The sequence below is a fragment of the Nyctereutes procyonoides genome, unplaced genomic scaffold (genome assembly GCF_905146905.1).
Source record: "Nyctereutes procyonoides isolate TBG_1078 unplaced genomic scaffold, NYPRO_anot_genome, whole genome shotgun sequence".
Lineage (NCBI taxonomy): Eukaryota > Metazoa > Chordata > Mammalia > Carnivora > Canidae > Nyctereutes > Nyctereutes procyonoides.
This window is the reverse complement of record NW_026575034.1, coordinates 17,992,461-18,007,227: the sequence shown is the minus strand read 5'-3', so window position 1 is coordinate 18,007,227 and position 14,767 is coordinate 17,992,461. Positions and strand designations below refer to the sequence as shown.

The 14,767-nt window shown below is 34.4% G+C and overlaps 1 protein-coding gene across 1 annotated transcript in view; it reads left to right on the top strand.

Annotated features, from left to right (window-relative positions):
* IPO7 (importin 7) overlaps positions 1-14,767 on the top strand; it is a 58,198-nt gene that overhangs the window by 26,285 nt on the left and 17,146 nt on the right. The window contains exons 5-13 of the mRNA XM_055317782.1: positions 667-823; positions 2,318-2,407; positions 7,027-7,121; positions 7,228-7,312; positions 9,742-9,876; positions 10,475-10,574; positions 11,457-11,533; positions 11,681-11,797; positions 14,581-14,670. Of these exons, the coding sequence (XP_055173757.1) occupies positions 667-823; positions 2,318-2,407; positions 7,027-7,121; positions 7,228-7,312; positions 9,742-9,876; positions 10,475-10,574; positions 11,457-11,533; positions 11,681-11,797; positions 14,581-14,670 (946 nt within the window). The remainder of the gene's footprint in view (positions 1-666; positions 824-2,317; positions 2,408-7,026; positions 7,122-7,227; positions 7,313-9,741; positions 9,877-10,474; positions 10,575-11,456; positions 11,534-11,680; positions 11,798-14,580; positions 14,671-14,767) is intronic.

The window sequence follows — 14,767 nt, the reverse complement described above, 5'->3', positions numbered from 1 at the left end:
TATCTGCTACAAAATATGTGAATATCCATTCTATATGGTATAAATGAAGATCATAAATAGCTTGTTAAAGTCAGGTTTTATTGCCATATAGGTTACAAAAGAGTTTCCTGTCTATAGTGCTTTTAGAAGTACAATATTTTCTGCTTTATAGGTGCAACTTCTGCCTTAATGCTTTTGGTATGTAAATAACTTAAGGATGGTAATATATAATCGATTTTATATCCATCAACTACTAATATTTAAAAGCCAAGTCACTGTAGCTCCTCAGTTGTATCAGTCTTTACAGTTAGTGACTGTATAGTGAAGTGGTTAAAGAGAGCAGACCTTGGATCTAGACTGAGGTTCATACCTAGATGAGTATGCTGGGAAAGATATTCCTCTGTGTTTCAGTTTCCTCAAACTGTGGAAGTAAGGATACTAATGGAGCCTTCAAGGTGCTCAGAAAATTTTAAGTATTTTACTATTAGTTGAGGTTTTTCTTAATTTGCTTTTGCTTGTGATTTGGTTTCATATAATTTTTTTCTTTTTCTGTTCTAGGACTCTAAAGTTGCTTAGGAAGTATTTGCTTATATTTGTGTGAACAAACAGTTTAATTTTGTATCTCACACATACAAATAAAATTGTGAAATAAATTCTCACAGAATTAGTTTGTATTCCTACCCAAAGGTACAAGAAACCAGAGGAACGGAGTCCATTGGTAGCAGCCATGCAGCATTTCCTGCCAGTTCTAAAGGACCGTTTTATCCAGCTTCTTTCTGATCAATCTGATCAGTCTGTCCTCATTCAGAAACAGATTTTCAAGATCTTCTATGCTCTTGTTCAGGTAATTTTTATAAAGTAGTTTTTAAATATAAGTCTATCACAAAGGAGTCCTGTGTCATAATAATGATTTCATTTGAAAATCTAGATTAAATGGATGATTTGCTAGTCAAATATAAATTGCCAAAATTATAAGTACATTAAAGGTCTAACCAAGCACACTTCCCTAAACACAAACAATTCCAGTAAATCTTAAATTATAATTGGCCAGTTCTCTTAAACCATCCGACACTATTTACAAAATTACTAAAAAATTTTTGTCTTTCACCTTAAGGATTCACAAGTTTGAAAACCAGTTACTGAAATTATAGTTTATATCTAGCATGAACCTGATGTGTTAAATATATATAGATTGTCCCCATAATTACAAAACCTGTTTCTAAGTTTAGCACAAAAATACTAATTCTATGGGCTTGATTGGCACATTTGACTGGGTTCTTCATTTTTACATATTGTAAATCTTCCTGGGATAAAAGATATCCAGTAAGGAAATGGTTGTGTATATATTCTCAGTGGGATGTAATTATATGAAACAGTTTTTGATCAGGTTTAAAATTCTAGTTCTTTTTGTGCCAGTAGCCACAGAAGGATTAATCTCATCTACTGGAACCTTTGGTTCAGTTCAAACCCTTTCTCATTTAAAGAGACCTGTAGGCCCGCCCCCCAAAATAATAATAATAAATAAATAAACAAACAACCTACCTGTGTCTTTGCTTCTACTAAGATTGTAACTGACTCACTGTTGTTTGGTTGGATTTTGCATGTCTTTGCTGGATCAGGAAGGACAGTTCTCTCCCAGTGTTAACCAAAGGGCATTTTAATGCCATTCCATTGGCTTCTTACAGAATTTTTAAAACTGATTTGGGTATACAAGATCTATATTGTTCTCATTTGTTTTCGAATTGGTAAGATAACTTTTAAGTTAATAAGTTATTTGACACTAGCATTCCTTGATATCAAATACAGTCACTTGTGAAAATAGATATCCTGAAATCCTAAATAGAATATTGATTTTATGAGCCTATTAAGAGAGGATTTATCCAAAGAATGTAAGAGTGAATCAATGGTAAGAGATCAGTTCCTGTGATTTAACTCTTATATGAAAAAAAAAAAAAAAACCTGTAATCATTTTTAAGGATGCCAGATAAAGCATTTGATAAAATTTATAAACCATTCCCATTTAAAAACAAAGAGTCTTGAACTAGAGATTTTCTTCATTTGATAAGGCACTCACTAGAAATCTACAATATCACTTGTAGGGTAAATATAAGACATATTCCTGATAATTCAGGAGTAAGACAAGGAAGTCCACTGTCAGTGCTACAGTTCTCCATTGTAGATAACTGACCAAATCAGCCAGATAAGAAATTTGCTTATGTGCCAAAAATAGGAAATATGGATTGAATGAAATACTTATTGTAGGTTTTCTGAAGAATTAAAGGAAGTGGGATTTTCATTTGTAAGGATTTTAAAGTATCAATTTTTGATTTTCATTTAGTATACACTACCACTGGAGCTGATAAACCAACAGAACCTGACAGAATGGATAGAAATTTTAAAGACTGTTGTGAACAGAGATGTGCCTAATGTAAGTCTCTGTGTGTTCTTATATTACTAGAATATCTAATTATCTTTTGAGAATTTTAACTGATTAATGAGTTTCTGTAATTTATGATGCAAATTATTCTAGATAAAACATTTGTTTACATATATGCAATACTAAGTAAAAAATTGTGAAGGCTTGGGATCCCTGGGTGGCGCAGCAGTTTGGCGCCTGCCTTTGGCCCAGGGCACAATTCTGGAGACCCTGGATCGAATCCCACGTCGGGCTCCCGGTGCATGGAGCCTGCTTCTCCCTCTGCCTGTGTCTCTGCCTCTCTCTCTCTCTCTCTCTCTCTCTCTCTCTCTCTCTCTCTCTCTTTGTGACTATCATAAAATAAATAAAAATTTAAAAAATTGTGAAGGCTTATTTCATATACTATTGTTTAGGTACTTTTATCTGTCTTTATTTTAATGCTTCTGTTTCTTAACTTCTCAATTCGTAATTTATAAAGATTTTATTTATTTGAGAGAGAGAGCACATGAGCAGGAAGGAGTGGGAGAAGCAGACTCCCCACTGAGCAGAGAGCCAGAAGCTGGTCCTGAGATCATGAATTGAGTGAAGGCAGTTGCTCAACTGACTGAGCCACCCAGTATAATGAACATATGTTATTTAAAAATTTCTTTTAGGGGATCCCTGGGTGGCTCAGCGGTTTGGCGCCTGCCTTTGGGCCAGGGCGCGATCCTGGAGTCCCGGGATCGAGTCCCACGTCAGGCTTCCGGCATGGAGCCTGCTTCTCCCTCCTCCTGTGTCTCTGCCTCTCTCTCTCTCTCTCTCTCTCTCTCTTTCTGTGTCTATCATGAATAAATAAATAAACAAATCTTTAAAAAGAAGGAAAAAATGTAATTAAAGAAAATAAAAATTTCTTTTAAGTTTTATTTATTTAAGTAATCTCTACCCCCAACATGGGGCTCAAACTCATGACCCTGAGATCAGGAGTCGCATACTTTTCCACCTGAGCCAGCCAGGCACCACATCTTACCTTCTCAGTTTTTAATTTTTTGTTTTTAAACTTTTTACATTTATGTTTCAGTTTGTTAGGGTAGGAATTTGTTGTTTTGTTGTTTTTTTTTTTTTTTAAGATTTTATTTATTTATTAATGAGAGACACACACAGAGAGAGAGAGGCACAGACACAGGCAGAGGGAGAAGCAGGCTCCATGCAGGGAGCCTGACGGACTCGATCCCGGGTCTCCAGGATCATACCCTGGGCTAAAGGTGGCGCTAAACCGCTGAACCACCCGGGCTACCCCTCAGTTTTTATTTATTTATTTTATTTTATCGTTATTTTTTATAGACTTATTTTTTATTTTTATTATTTTTAAGGATTTTATTTATTTATTCATGAGAGACACACAGAGAGAGACAGAGACAGGCAGAGGGAGAAGCAGTCTCTCTGCCGAGAACCTGATACGGGACTCGATCCCAACACCCCGGGATCACTACCTGAGTTAAAGGCAGGTGCTCAACCACTGAGCCACCCAGGCGTCCCTACCCCTCAGTTCTTAATTAAGAGTTGGTAACATATATCACCTCAAAATTCTTTTCTTCTTATGATGAGGATTTTTTTTTTTAAGCTTCATTTAGTTTAGAGAAAGAGTGTGGGTGTGTGAGCAGGGGAAGGGGTAGAGGGAGAGGAAGAGAGAATCTTCAAACAGACTGTCCACTCAGTGTGGATGCCCATGTGAGGCTCAATCCCAAGGACCCTGAGATCATGACCTGAGTCAAAATGAATAGTCGGAGGCTTAACGACTGAGTCACCTAGGTGCTCCATGATGAGAATTTATAAGATCTACTCTGTTAGCAACGTTCAAGTATATGGTACAGTATTGTTAACTACAGTCACTATGCTGAACATTTTATCTCCAGAACTGATTTATAACTGAAGTTTTGACTGCCTTCTTAAATTTACTGTGGTAATTATTTCACATTGTATATGTATATCAAATCATTATGTTATACATCTGAAATGGATACAATGTTACGTATTATTTATGTATTTTTTTAAAAAGGACTCAAAGGGCATCCAGGGTGGCTCGGGTTTAGCACTGCCTTCAGCCCAGGGTGTGATCTTGGAGACTGGGGATCATCCAGTCCTGGGTTGGGCTCCCTGCATGGAGCCTGCTTCTTCCTCTGCCAGTGTCTCTGCGTGTGTGTGTGTGTGTGTGTGTGTGTGTGTGTGTCTAAAAATAATCTTAAAAATAAAAATAATAAAAAAAAATAAAAATAATGATAAAAAATAAAAGCACTCGGAGCTAGATTTTAGCCTAATAATTTGTCAGAAGACTTTGTGGTTAGTTGCATTACTTGTTTTTTTAAATAACACTTAAAAATAAAAGATTTTATTTATTTATTCATGAGAGACAGAGAGAGAGAGAAGCAGAGACACAGGCAGAGGGAGAAGCAGGCTACATGCAGGGAGCCTGACGTGGGACTCAATCCTGGGTCTCCAGGATCATGCCCTGGGCTGAAGGCGGCGCTAAACCACTGAGCCACCCGGGCTGCCTTTAAGTAACACTTTTATTAGAGAGATAACCCATATGCCCTAAAAATTCACCTTTTCAAAGTGGGTTTTAGTACATGCAGAATCATCCAGCTGTGTTTTTTTAATTTAGTCTCAATTTTTAAATTTGTTTAAAGTTTAAATTTTTAACTGCAATTTTTCTTGATAATCTAGTTTTCTAGAAGGCACTGAATTCATTTTTAAATTTTTTTCATTTTTCCCCCGTCCCCTCTGAATTTATTTTAAATACAGATATAGAAGGGTTATATAATTTATCCAAAATAATTTTGTTGCATAAGTGAGACCAACCTCCTGTTTTGTGATTTGCTGCTTAATTTTATTTATTTATTTATTTATTTATTTATTTATTTATTTATTTATTTATTCATTCATTCATTCATTCATTCACTCATTTATTTATTTATGAATGGGATTTTTTTTTTTTTTATTTATTCATGAGAGACATGGAGAGAGAGAGGCAGAGACACAGGCAGAGGGAGAAGCAGGCTCCATTCCATGCAGGGAGCCTGATGTGGGACTCCATCCCGGGGCCCCAGGACCACACCCTGGGCTGAAGGCAGCACTAAACCGCTGAGCCACCCACCCTGCCCTTAAATTTTATTTAAAACGAAAAACAATGTATGGGCACCTGGGTGGCTCAGTTGGTTGATTGTGTCTGATCAAGTGAGACTCCTGATCATGGCTCTCAATTTTTATCTTGAGGTTGTGAATTCGGGCTCTGTACTGGTTGTGGAGCCTACTTTTAAAAAACAAACAAAAACAGTGCAGAATAAATGAATAGAACATTTCTTCCACTCCGTAGGAAATTAGTTTGGTGTATATTTTTCTGGACGCATTTAGTAGGTACCAAATAAAATTCACAAATTTTCATTCATATACTGTAGTTTTTGGGTATAATTTATAAACATGCACGTGCTATAAATAGTCCAATGAATTTTCAATTATATGTATCCGTAATCATCACCTAGAATATTTGCTGGTGGCTAGTTTTAGTCATTCCTACTATCACCATTCTCATTTCTAGCACCACAGATTAGTTTTGCCTATTCTAGATCTTAAAAGTAATTTTTTGTATTTACCTTCTTTTTGCGTGATATATTTGTGAGGTATATTATTCATGTTTTGATATACTAGTCTGTTCCTTATGTACCAGTGCTCTCCTCATGTTGTGTTGTAGTTTTTATTACCAAGTAGTATTTTCTTATGCGGATATGCTACAATTTATTTATCCATTCATAAGCTGATGGAAAGCTGGGTAGTTCCAGGCTTTTAGTAGTACAAATCAAGCTGCTATGAATGTTCTTTCACAAATCTTTTTGTGATCACATATTTTCATTTTTCTTGAGTAAACACCAAAGAGCAGGAGTGGATCAAAGTATATGTATATGTTTAACTTTATAAATAACTTCTAAAGTGATTTCCAAAGTGGTTGTACCATTGCTCTCACATTTAGTTTTAGTTTGTGGTTGCTCCACAGTCTTAAGTTTCTTGTTGTAAATTAAAAATATGTTGGGATATCATAGGTGAGTATGTAAGGGTCCAATCCATTCTTTTAGTGATCTATAGTAGTCTTTTATAGATGTTCCATAATTAAGCATCTCCTTATTAGTGAACATTTAGGTTCTTGGTAGTTTTTTACTATGGTTTTTAAATAAATGTTTTCATCTGTCTATTCTTGTGTGTTTATACTAATATTTCTAAAACTAGATTTCTGAAATGGTGTTTCTCATGCCCTTTTGATTTGAACTATGCTCATTTTGATTCATCTACTTTCCATGACCTTGACTTTTCATTATTTGGATTTTTGACTAAAATGTTTGTTTGAGCTTGCTCTATATAAGAGCAAGCAATTTTAAAAGCATATCCAAAAAAAAAAAAAAAAAACATATCCTTTGTAACCAAGTAGTGAAGCAGGTGAAAGTGCCTCCTACATTTAAATAAGAGTTAGTATTTTTCCAAATCTAGCCTTTTATTACAAAAGGCTAACATTGGGGGAATACTTTTTGTGAGACTCTTCTCACCTCCTGCTGTTCCTCTTAGATTATATAATATCTTCCTATCATTAAATAAATATCTCTTTAAAGGAAACACTTCAGGTTGAAGAAGATGACAGACCAGAGTTACCATGGTGGAAATGTAAAAAGTGGGCTTTACATATCTTAGCAAGGCTTTTTGAAAGGTAAGCTTCTCCCAGTATAAGATGATTTATTTTTTTCAAACTGTTTTGTAAGTGTTGATATATAAAGCATTATAAAGAAACAGTGGGCTTTTTAATGTTCTTTTAGATATGGAAGCCCTGGCAATGTTTCCAAGGAGTATAATGAATTTGCTGAAGTATTTCTGAAGGCATTTGCTGTTGGTGTCCAGCAAGTAAGTCTAAGAATTATTCTAAATTGAAAAATGGCATTATTAGGTTAATTTCTCTTTTTTTTCTGGTTCATTGGTACCCAACGATTGCATGTATCATTCTTTAACATTTTGAACCTTGTAGCATTTCCATTTTTGGTCTTACGTCTTCCTTATTCTCTTAAATTTTTGAGAACCTCAGCAAGCTTCCAACCTATTATATATTAACACAAAAATACATTTTTTAAAAATAACTGCTTCCCAAAATGAAAAGTTTTTAACAAAAGGGAGTGGCATTGTTAAAACTTTCTTATTAATATTTTGTATGGCTTAATAAAGGCAGTTATATTCATCTACTTATGTATTCAGTCGGTTTTAATTTATTTTGGTGAATATAAATACACACCATGTAGCCTCAGAGAAGTTGGAAAATCAGAGGCTGTTTTTTTTTCCCCCAGAGGCTGTTTTAATATATTTTTCACATAATTGTGGAAATTCAAAAAAAAAATTTGTGGAAATTCTTTGATATCATATCAAATGTGATGATAGTTTCTTTTCTTTTCTTCTCTTTTCTTTTTTCCTTTTTTTTTAAGTAAATTCTCTACCCAACCGTGGAGCTTGAACTCATGACCCCAAGAGTCAAATTGCATGTTGTACTATCTGAGCCATTCAGTAGTGGTAGTTTCTTAAAGGTTAATTGCAGTGTAGAGTTTGTAACAAGCATTTTTTTATTGTTAAAACTGTTGATCTGTATTGCACTTTTTTAAAAAAAAGATTTTATTTATTTATGAGAGAGAGAGAGAGAGGCAGAGACATTGGCAGAGAGAGAAGCAGGCTCCATGCAGGGAGCCCCATGCAGGACTTGATCCCAGATCCCTGGGATCATGCCCTGAGCCAGAGGCAGATGCTCAACCACTGAGCCACTCAGGCATCCCTGTATTGCACTTTGAATGGATCTTTTATCCATTCATGATTTTGTAATAGCTAGTCATTTGGAAATTAAGTTAATGAAGTTTTTCCAAATGTTAATGCATTTAATTCTGCAATTTTATTTTATTTTTAAAAAGGTGTATTTGTTTATTTGAGAGAGAGAGAGAGAGAGCACAAGCAGAGGGAGAGGGAGGAGGGAAGCAGATTCCTTACTGGGTGTGAAACCCACCCTGGGGCTCATTCTCATAATCCTGAGATCATGACCTGAGCAGAAATCAAGAGTTGAAGGCTTTAACTGACTGAGCCACCCAGGTGCCCCTCATTATGCAATTTAAAAAGGAAATCACATTTACTAATATACCACTGATGTCATTAGAAATATCTTTAAATATTGGAAAGTTAGTTAAGTGGAGCTAAGTCTTTACATCTAAGATTTTGAGAATTCTAATTTTTGTTTAAAATCTCAAATTTTGGGCAGCCCTGGTGGCGCAGCGGTTTAGCGCCAGCTGCACCCCGGGGTGTGATCCTGGAGACCTGGGATCGAGTCCCACGTCAGGCTCCCTGCGTGGAGCCTGCTTTTCCCTCTGCTTGTGTCTCTGCCTCTCTCTCTCTCTCTTCTCTCTCTCTGTTTCTCATGAATAAATAAGTAAAATCTTTAAAAAAAATGAAATCTCAAATTTTAATACCAGTAACAAACTGTTGGTTATTTTCCGTGAAGTGATAGGCTCATTTTATTCAATTTTGAGGAAAAATATGCTATATACACAAGTCTATATAACCATAATTTGTCAGTTACTCTTTCTAAGTATATGATAGCGTTTGATGGGAAAAGCTACTATTTCAGCTTTTCCTCCAACCATTGTACTTTGGTATGTAGCAGAAGTGCTACATGTATACTCCGCATTTAATAATACTTATATTTCTGATTTGTTAAGGGTGTTTCTTAAGGAAGGGTTGTTTTGCAGTTAATATGGTTGTAAAGAATATATAACTGCGGGTATACTTTGGTGCCACTCCTTGATTCATGTTAGGCACGAGAAGTTTTGCCACCATTGATGCAGACGTCAAAATAGTAAAAAGGGCAAGTAACATCTTAGCCTTATGAAAATAGTTTTGACCTCACAGACCCTCCAGGAGGTCTGTGGGCCAGATCTTGACAACTGCTCTTCTGAAATACCATGTAGAATTAGATCTCTTGGCAGACATTAAATAGGTAAGTGGTTTGGGTAAAGTTTTTCTGGGAGGTAAATTTTGGTATGTTCAGTAAGTAACCTATGGTTTTCTTTTTTTATACTAAATCAGAAACTAGTCCTTTGACATATAATATTAATTCAGCTTGTTTTTTTGAATACCTGGGAATAAATATGGTTGTCTAATACATAATTTAAAAAATTACTTTCTTTTTAATAGAATATGGTTATTTTAGGATGATGATCTGGGTATTAATGTGTCAGGTGTTTTTGCTGGCTTATAAAGTTAAATTTCTGTTTAACTTGGTTTTTGATCAAGTATTTTTTTCAAAGGTTTTATTGAAGGTATTATATCAGTACAAGGAGAAACAATATATGGCTCCTCGAGTTTTACAACAGACATTAAATTATATTAATCAAGGAGTTTCTCATGCCCTCACCTGGAAGAATCTGAAGCCTCATATACAAGTAATACTTTTCTATCTGAAATATTTTTTCTGGAAAATGAAATGGAAATAACATTAATGATCATAAAGGTTGAAAAATGCATATTTCGTTGACTTCTATTACTTAGTCTAATAGCTTTGAGAGTATAATAGGAAAATGAGAAAATACCTTGGCATAAACTTAAACTATTTTGTGAATATTCAAATTACCTTTTAATCTAAAACTCAAAATTTGCCTTTAAATTCTTAGTGCTGGCTTATGATTGTAACATTTTAGTCCATGTAATTTGGAAGAAACAAAGATTAGTTTTGAGGATAATTCATATATGTGCTATTTCTATGATTAGTTTACTTGCTTTATTTAGAACTATAGGATTGATGGACTAAAATTTCATAATATATTTCTCAGAATACTTAATTGTTACCTACATACACTTATATCTTATTTTATAATTACTTGTTTCACCAAGAGTAATAGTATGTACCTTGATAGTTGATCTGAGAATCATTACTAAAGTTTGATACATTAAGCTTTAAAATACATATTCTAGGGTTGCTTTTGTTTTAGCACTTAACCAAAATTGAAGGCTGACTTAAGGTTACTTTCTTCTAAATTGCAGGGCATTATCCAAGATGTTATTTTTCCACTGATGTGCTATACAGATGCTGATGAAGAACTTTGGCAAGAAGATCCTTATGAATATATACGCATGAAGTTTGGTAAATTTTCAGTTTCTTAGAAACAAAATGTATCAGTAGCTAAGTTTATATATAGTATACATAGGGAAGTATTAAGGCCTTACCTTTGGTACTGAAAAATCTTTGTTGTTTTAATGCAGTTTATCCATTTTGTAAACTTCTTGGGTCTGTTCATTAGTTATGGCATTTGATAGTGATAATCATTTTTAGCAGCCACAAATAGTAGTATTACTAAGTTTTAATGATTGGATGTGCTTCTGGCACATGCCAAAATTGTTAGAAATTTAAGATTACACCTTACACTAAGTGTTGATACTTTTGGATCCCATGTGAGTCATCAAATGTGTGGGAATTGAGAAGACACATATTAGAAGCTGGAGTCACAAGGAGTCTTACATAAAACTAAAGAATTGTAATTTGGCTAACATTGAGTATTAGTCCTTCCTACCACAATCTGTTGTATTTGTAGTAGATGTAACTTTTGTATCCATGTTGTGAAAATTCTCACATATGAAAGAAAAGTAATTGTTATGAAAAATTAATGGTCTAAAATTTGTACTGAAAAGACATGAAATTAGGCTATTGCAAAATTATATAGGAACCTGGGTTGTTTTTTTTCATGTTTATTTTTATTTTTGTATTTTGTATTTTTTATTGGAGTTCAGTTTGCCAACATATACCATAACACCCAGTGCTCATCCCATCAAGTGCCCTCCTCAGTCCCATCACCCAGTCACCCCCACCCCCCCCCACACCTGGGTTGATTTTTATACCTTGCATTGAACGTTTAGCAAAATTTTAAGGTTTTGCTTTTTACAGAGCACCATTTGTAAATTATGTGAAAATATTTGTTGAAGAAATTGAAATACTGGTTTTCATGTTAATTTTAAATTTATTCTCTAGATGTGTTTGAAGATTTCATCTCTCCTACCACTGCTGCCCAGACACTTTTGTTTACAGCTTGTAGCAAAAGGAAAGAGGTAGGGAACTTTAGCTTTAGTATCTAAAATTTGTTCAGATACACACTCAGCTTTTAATGTTAGCCAAGTGAGTCATTTTGTCTTTTTGTTGTTAAGGATTATTGGTAAATCCAATAAAGTTTAACTTTTCTTTTTAAAAAAATCTAGGTACTGCAAAAGACAATGGGATTTTGCTACCAGATTCTTACAGAACCAAATGCTGATCCTCGGAAAAAAGATGGAGCCCTGCATATGATTGGTTCTTTAGCTGAAATACTTTTGAAGGTAATTCTTCTTTTGTATGCAAGTAGTTTAATAACAGTTTATTAAGATACAGTTCATATACCAGACTATTTGCCCTTTAAAGTGAGTAATTCGGTGGTTTTTTGTTTTTGTTTTTTGGTGGTTTTTATTATAGTCAGAGTTGTTCAATCATCAATCCCAAAAGAAACTCTTATTTAGTGGTCACTTTGCATTTCCTTCCAAATTCTTGGGCCTAGGCTATCCTAAACTACTATTTTGTCTTCTCTGTGGATATATCCATTTTGGACATTTCATGCAAAGGGAATGCTATATAACATAAAGCTGCTTGAGGATTCGCCTTTTTCACTTTGCACAATATTTTCCAAGTTCATCCATGTTGTGGCATGTGTCAGTACTTCATTCCTTTTTGTTGCCAAATAATGTTGTTGTATTCATATACTACTTTTTATGCATTCATCAATTGGTGTACATTTGCGTTGTTTCCATTTTTTGGCTATTAGGAACACTGATCATTTATGTACACATCTTTGTGTGGACATTTTCACTTCTCTTGGGTAATAAACATGTAGAAGTCAAGTTGCTGTTATGTTTTGAGCAACTGCCAGACTTTTCTAGAGTGGCTGTACCATTTTATATTTTTACCAGCAATGTATGAGGGTTCTAGTTTCTATGGCCTCACAAACAATCATTACCTTTTTATTATAGCCATCCTAGTTGGTGTCAAACAATACTTTATTGTGGTTTTGACTTAACATTTCCCTGATGACTAATGATACAGAATCCTTTTTCATGTGTATGTTAGCTGTTGTAGATCTTTTGAGAAATGTATTATTCAAATCCTGTCTATTTTTTAACTGGGTTATTTGTCCTTTCATTGTTGAATTGTTAAGAGTTCTTTGTATATTCTAAATATTAGACCTTTTTGATGTATATGATTTGCAAGTATTTTGTAAGATTATTGTTTTACTTTCTTGGTGTTGTCCTTTGAAGTATGATTTTTGATACAATTCTGAAATTTTGTCCAGTTTATATTTTCTTTAGCTGCTTATGCTGAAGGTACTTTTTGCATGTGTCATTTTTATTTTCATGTTGTAAGGTAACTGTAAAATAGTGGGCTTTTTCCTGCAAAAAATTAATCTTTAAGGAAATTTATAAACATGACTGTATCCATTCATAGCCTAGGAACATCATGCTTTTATGAGAAATTTCTAATTAAGAATGACCCTGGATTAGATTAATTTTTAAGAACCTCAACTTAATTGTACACAATGTATCTGACTTCATAAATCACATCTGAAATTTACTTTTGCTTAAAAGTTAATAAATGGCAACCAAAGTGTGAGTATTTAATCATAGAATTCTCTAACTTTCAGAAACCTTGTTCCATATCACTATTAACTTATAGCTATATTTGGTTCATACTTTAGTTTTTTTTATACTTGTCCACCCATCATCCTTCTGTTAGTTTATAAATTAAAAATAGTGGTTATTTATTGTATGGCAGACTGGGAATCTTGAGTGAGTTGTCTTGACAGGTTCAGGTTTTTCTGTTTTAACTTTTTATTTTTAAGTAATTTTAGACTTACAGAAAAATGGCAAAAACAGTTCTCTTCACCCATCTTCCCTTCATGTTAGCAGCTTAGATAGTCATACTGCAATTCTCAAAACAAGGAAATTAATATAGGTCGCATAATCTTCAGTAATCCTACAGACCCTTTCACATTGTGTAAGATTTCCCACTGATGCCCTTTTTTCTGGTCTGTGATCCAGTTGAGAATCCCACACTGCATTTAGTTCCCATGTCTGCAGTTTTTCAAGCATTTATTAGTTTTTATTTATTTTTATTTTTTTAATTTTTATTTATTTATTTATGATAGTCACACAGGGAGAGAGAGAGGCAGAGACACAGGCAGAGGGAGAAGCAGGCTCCATGCACCGGGAGCCTGACGTGGGATTCGATCCCGGGTCTCCAGGATCGCGCCCTGAGACCCGGGATCGAGTCCCACGTCGAAGGACAGGCGCCAAAGGCAGGCGCCAAACCGCTGCGCCACCCAGGGATCCCCATTTCTTAGTTTTTAATGTTGATGTAATATGCAATTCCAGAAACTGCTTTAAAGCTTGTGAACACTTAGAAAAGACCCTATTTTAAGATTCATGAGAATATCTTTTTTTAAACCGTGGCATATAAATTAAAGATTTTATTTTTTTTATTAGAGGTAAATAGCTCTCTCTAATAGTGGGGAGGAAGGACAGAGGGAGAGGAAGAAGCAGACTCCCTGCTGAGGAGGGAGCCCTTCATGGGTCCCCTCTAGGACCCAGAAATCATGACCTAAGCCAAAAGCAGATACTCAGTTGACTGAGCCACCCAGGCACCCTCGGAATATCTTTTTAGATACCTAGATTATTACCTTATAAGCAGGGTCTTTTCTCAATCTGTGTTGTATGCATTTAAAACCTTTCCATAGAGGCTTTTTTCATTATAATAGTTTTTTTTTCTATTAAAATAGTTTCATAAGGTAAGGAATATAATTAACCACACTTCCATTACTCAGTCATGATCACTGTTAAGATTTGGTATAAATGCTTTCTAAGAAAATGAGGTAAAATTAAAGAAAAGGTATTCAGTGTTTTTTGATGGTGAAATTTGAGAATGAGAAAATTTCATATGCATCTTGAAGTACAAAGAATCAGAATAAATGTGTGTTTTGACATAAATAGTCGTTTTAAACATTAGTGTATTTATTTGGCATTGAGGTGATTATATTTGGAAATCTTTCAAAAATAATTGTTCTTTATATTTACAGAAAAAGATCTACAAAGATCAGATGGAATACATGTTGCAGAATCATGTATTCCCTCTCTTCAGCAGTGAACTCGGCTATATGAGAGCGAGGGTATGTTTTAAATCTGTATTAATTTAAACGTTTATGTTTTGTAATGAATGCTTATGTGGACTATTATATGGACCTTTTTAATGCTCACCTTAATATT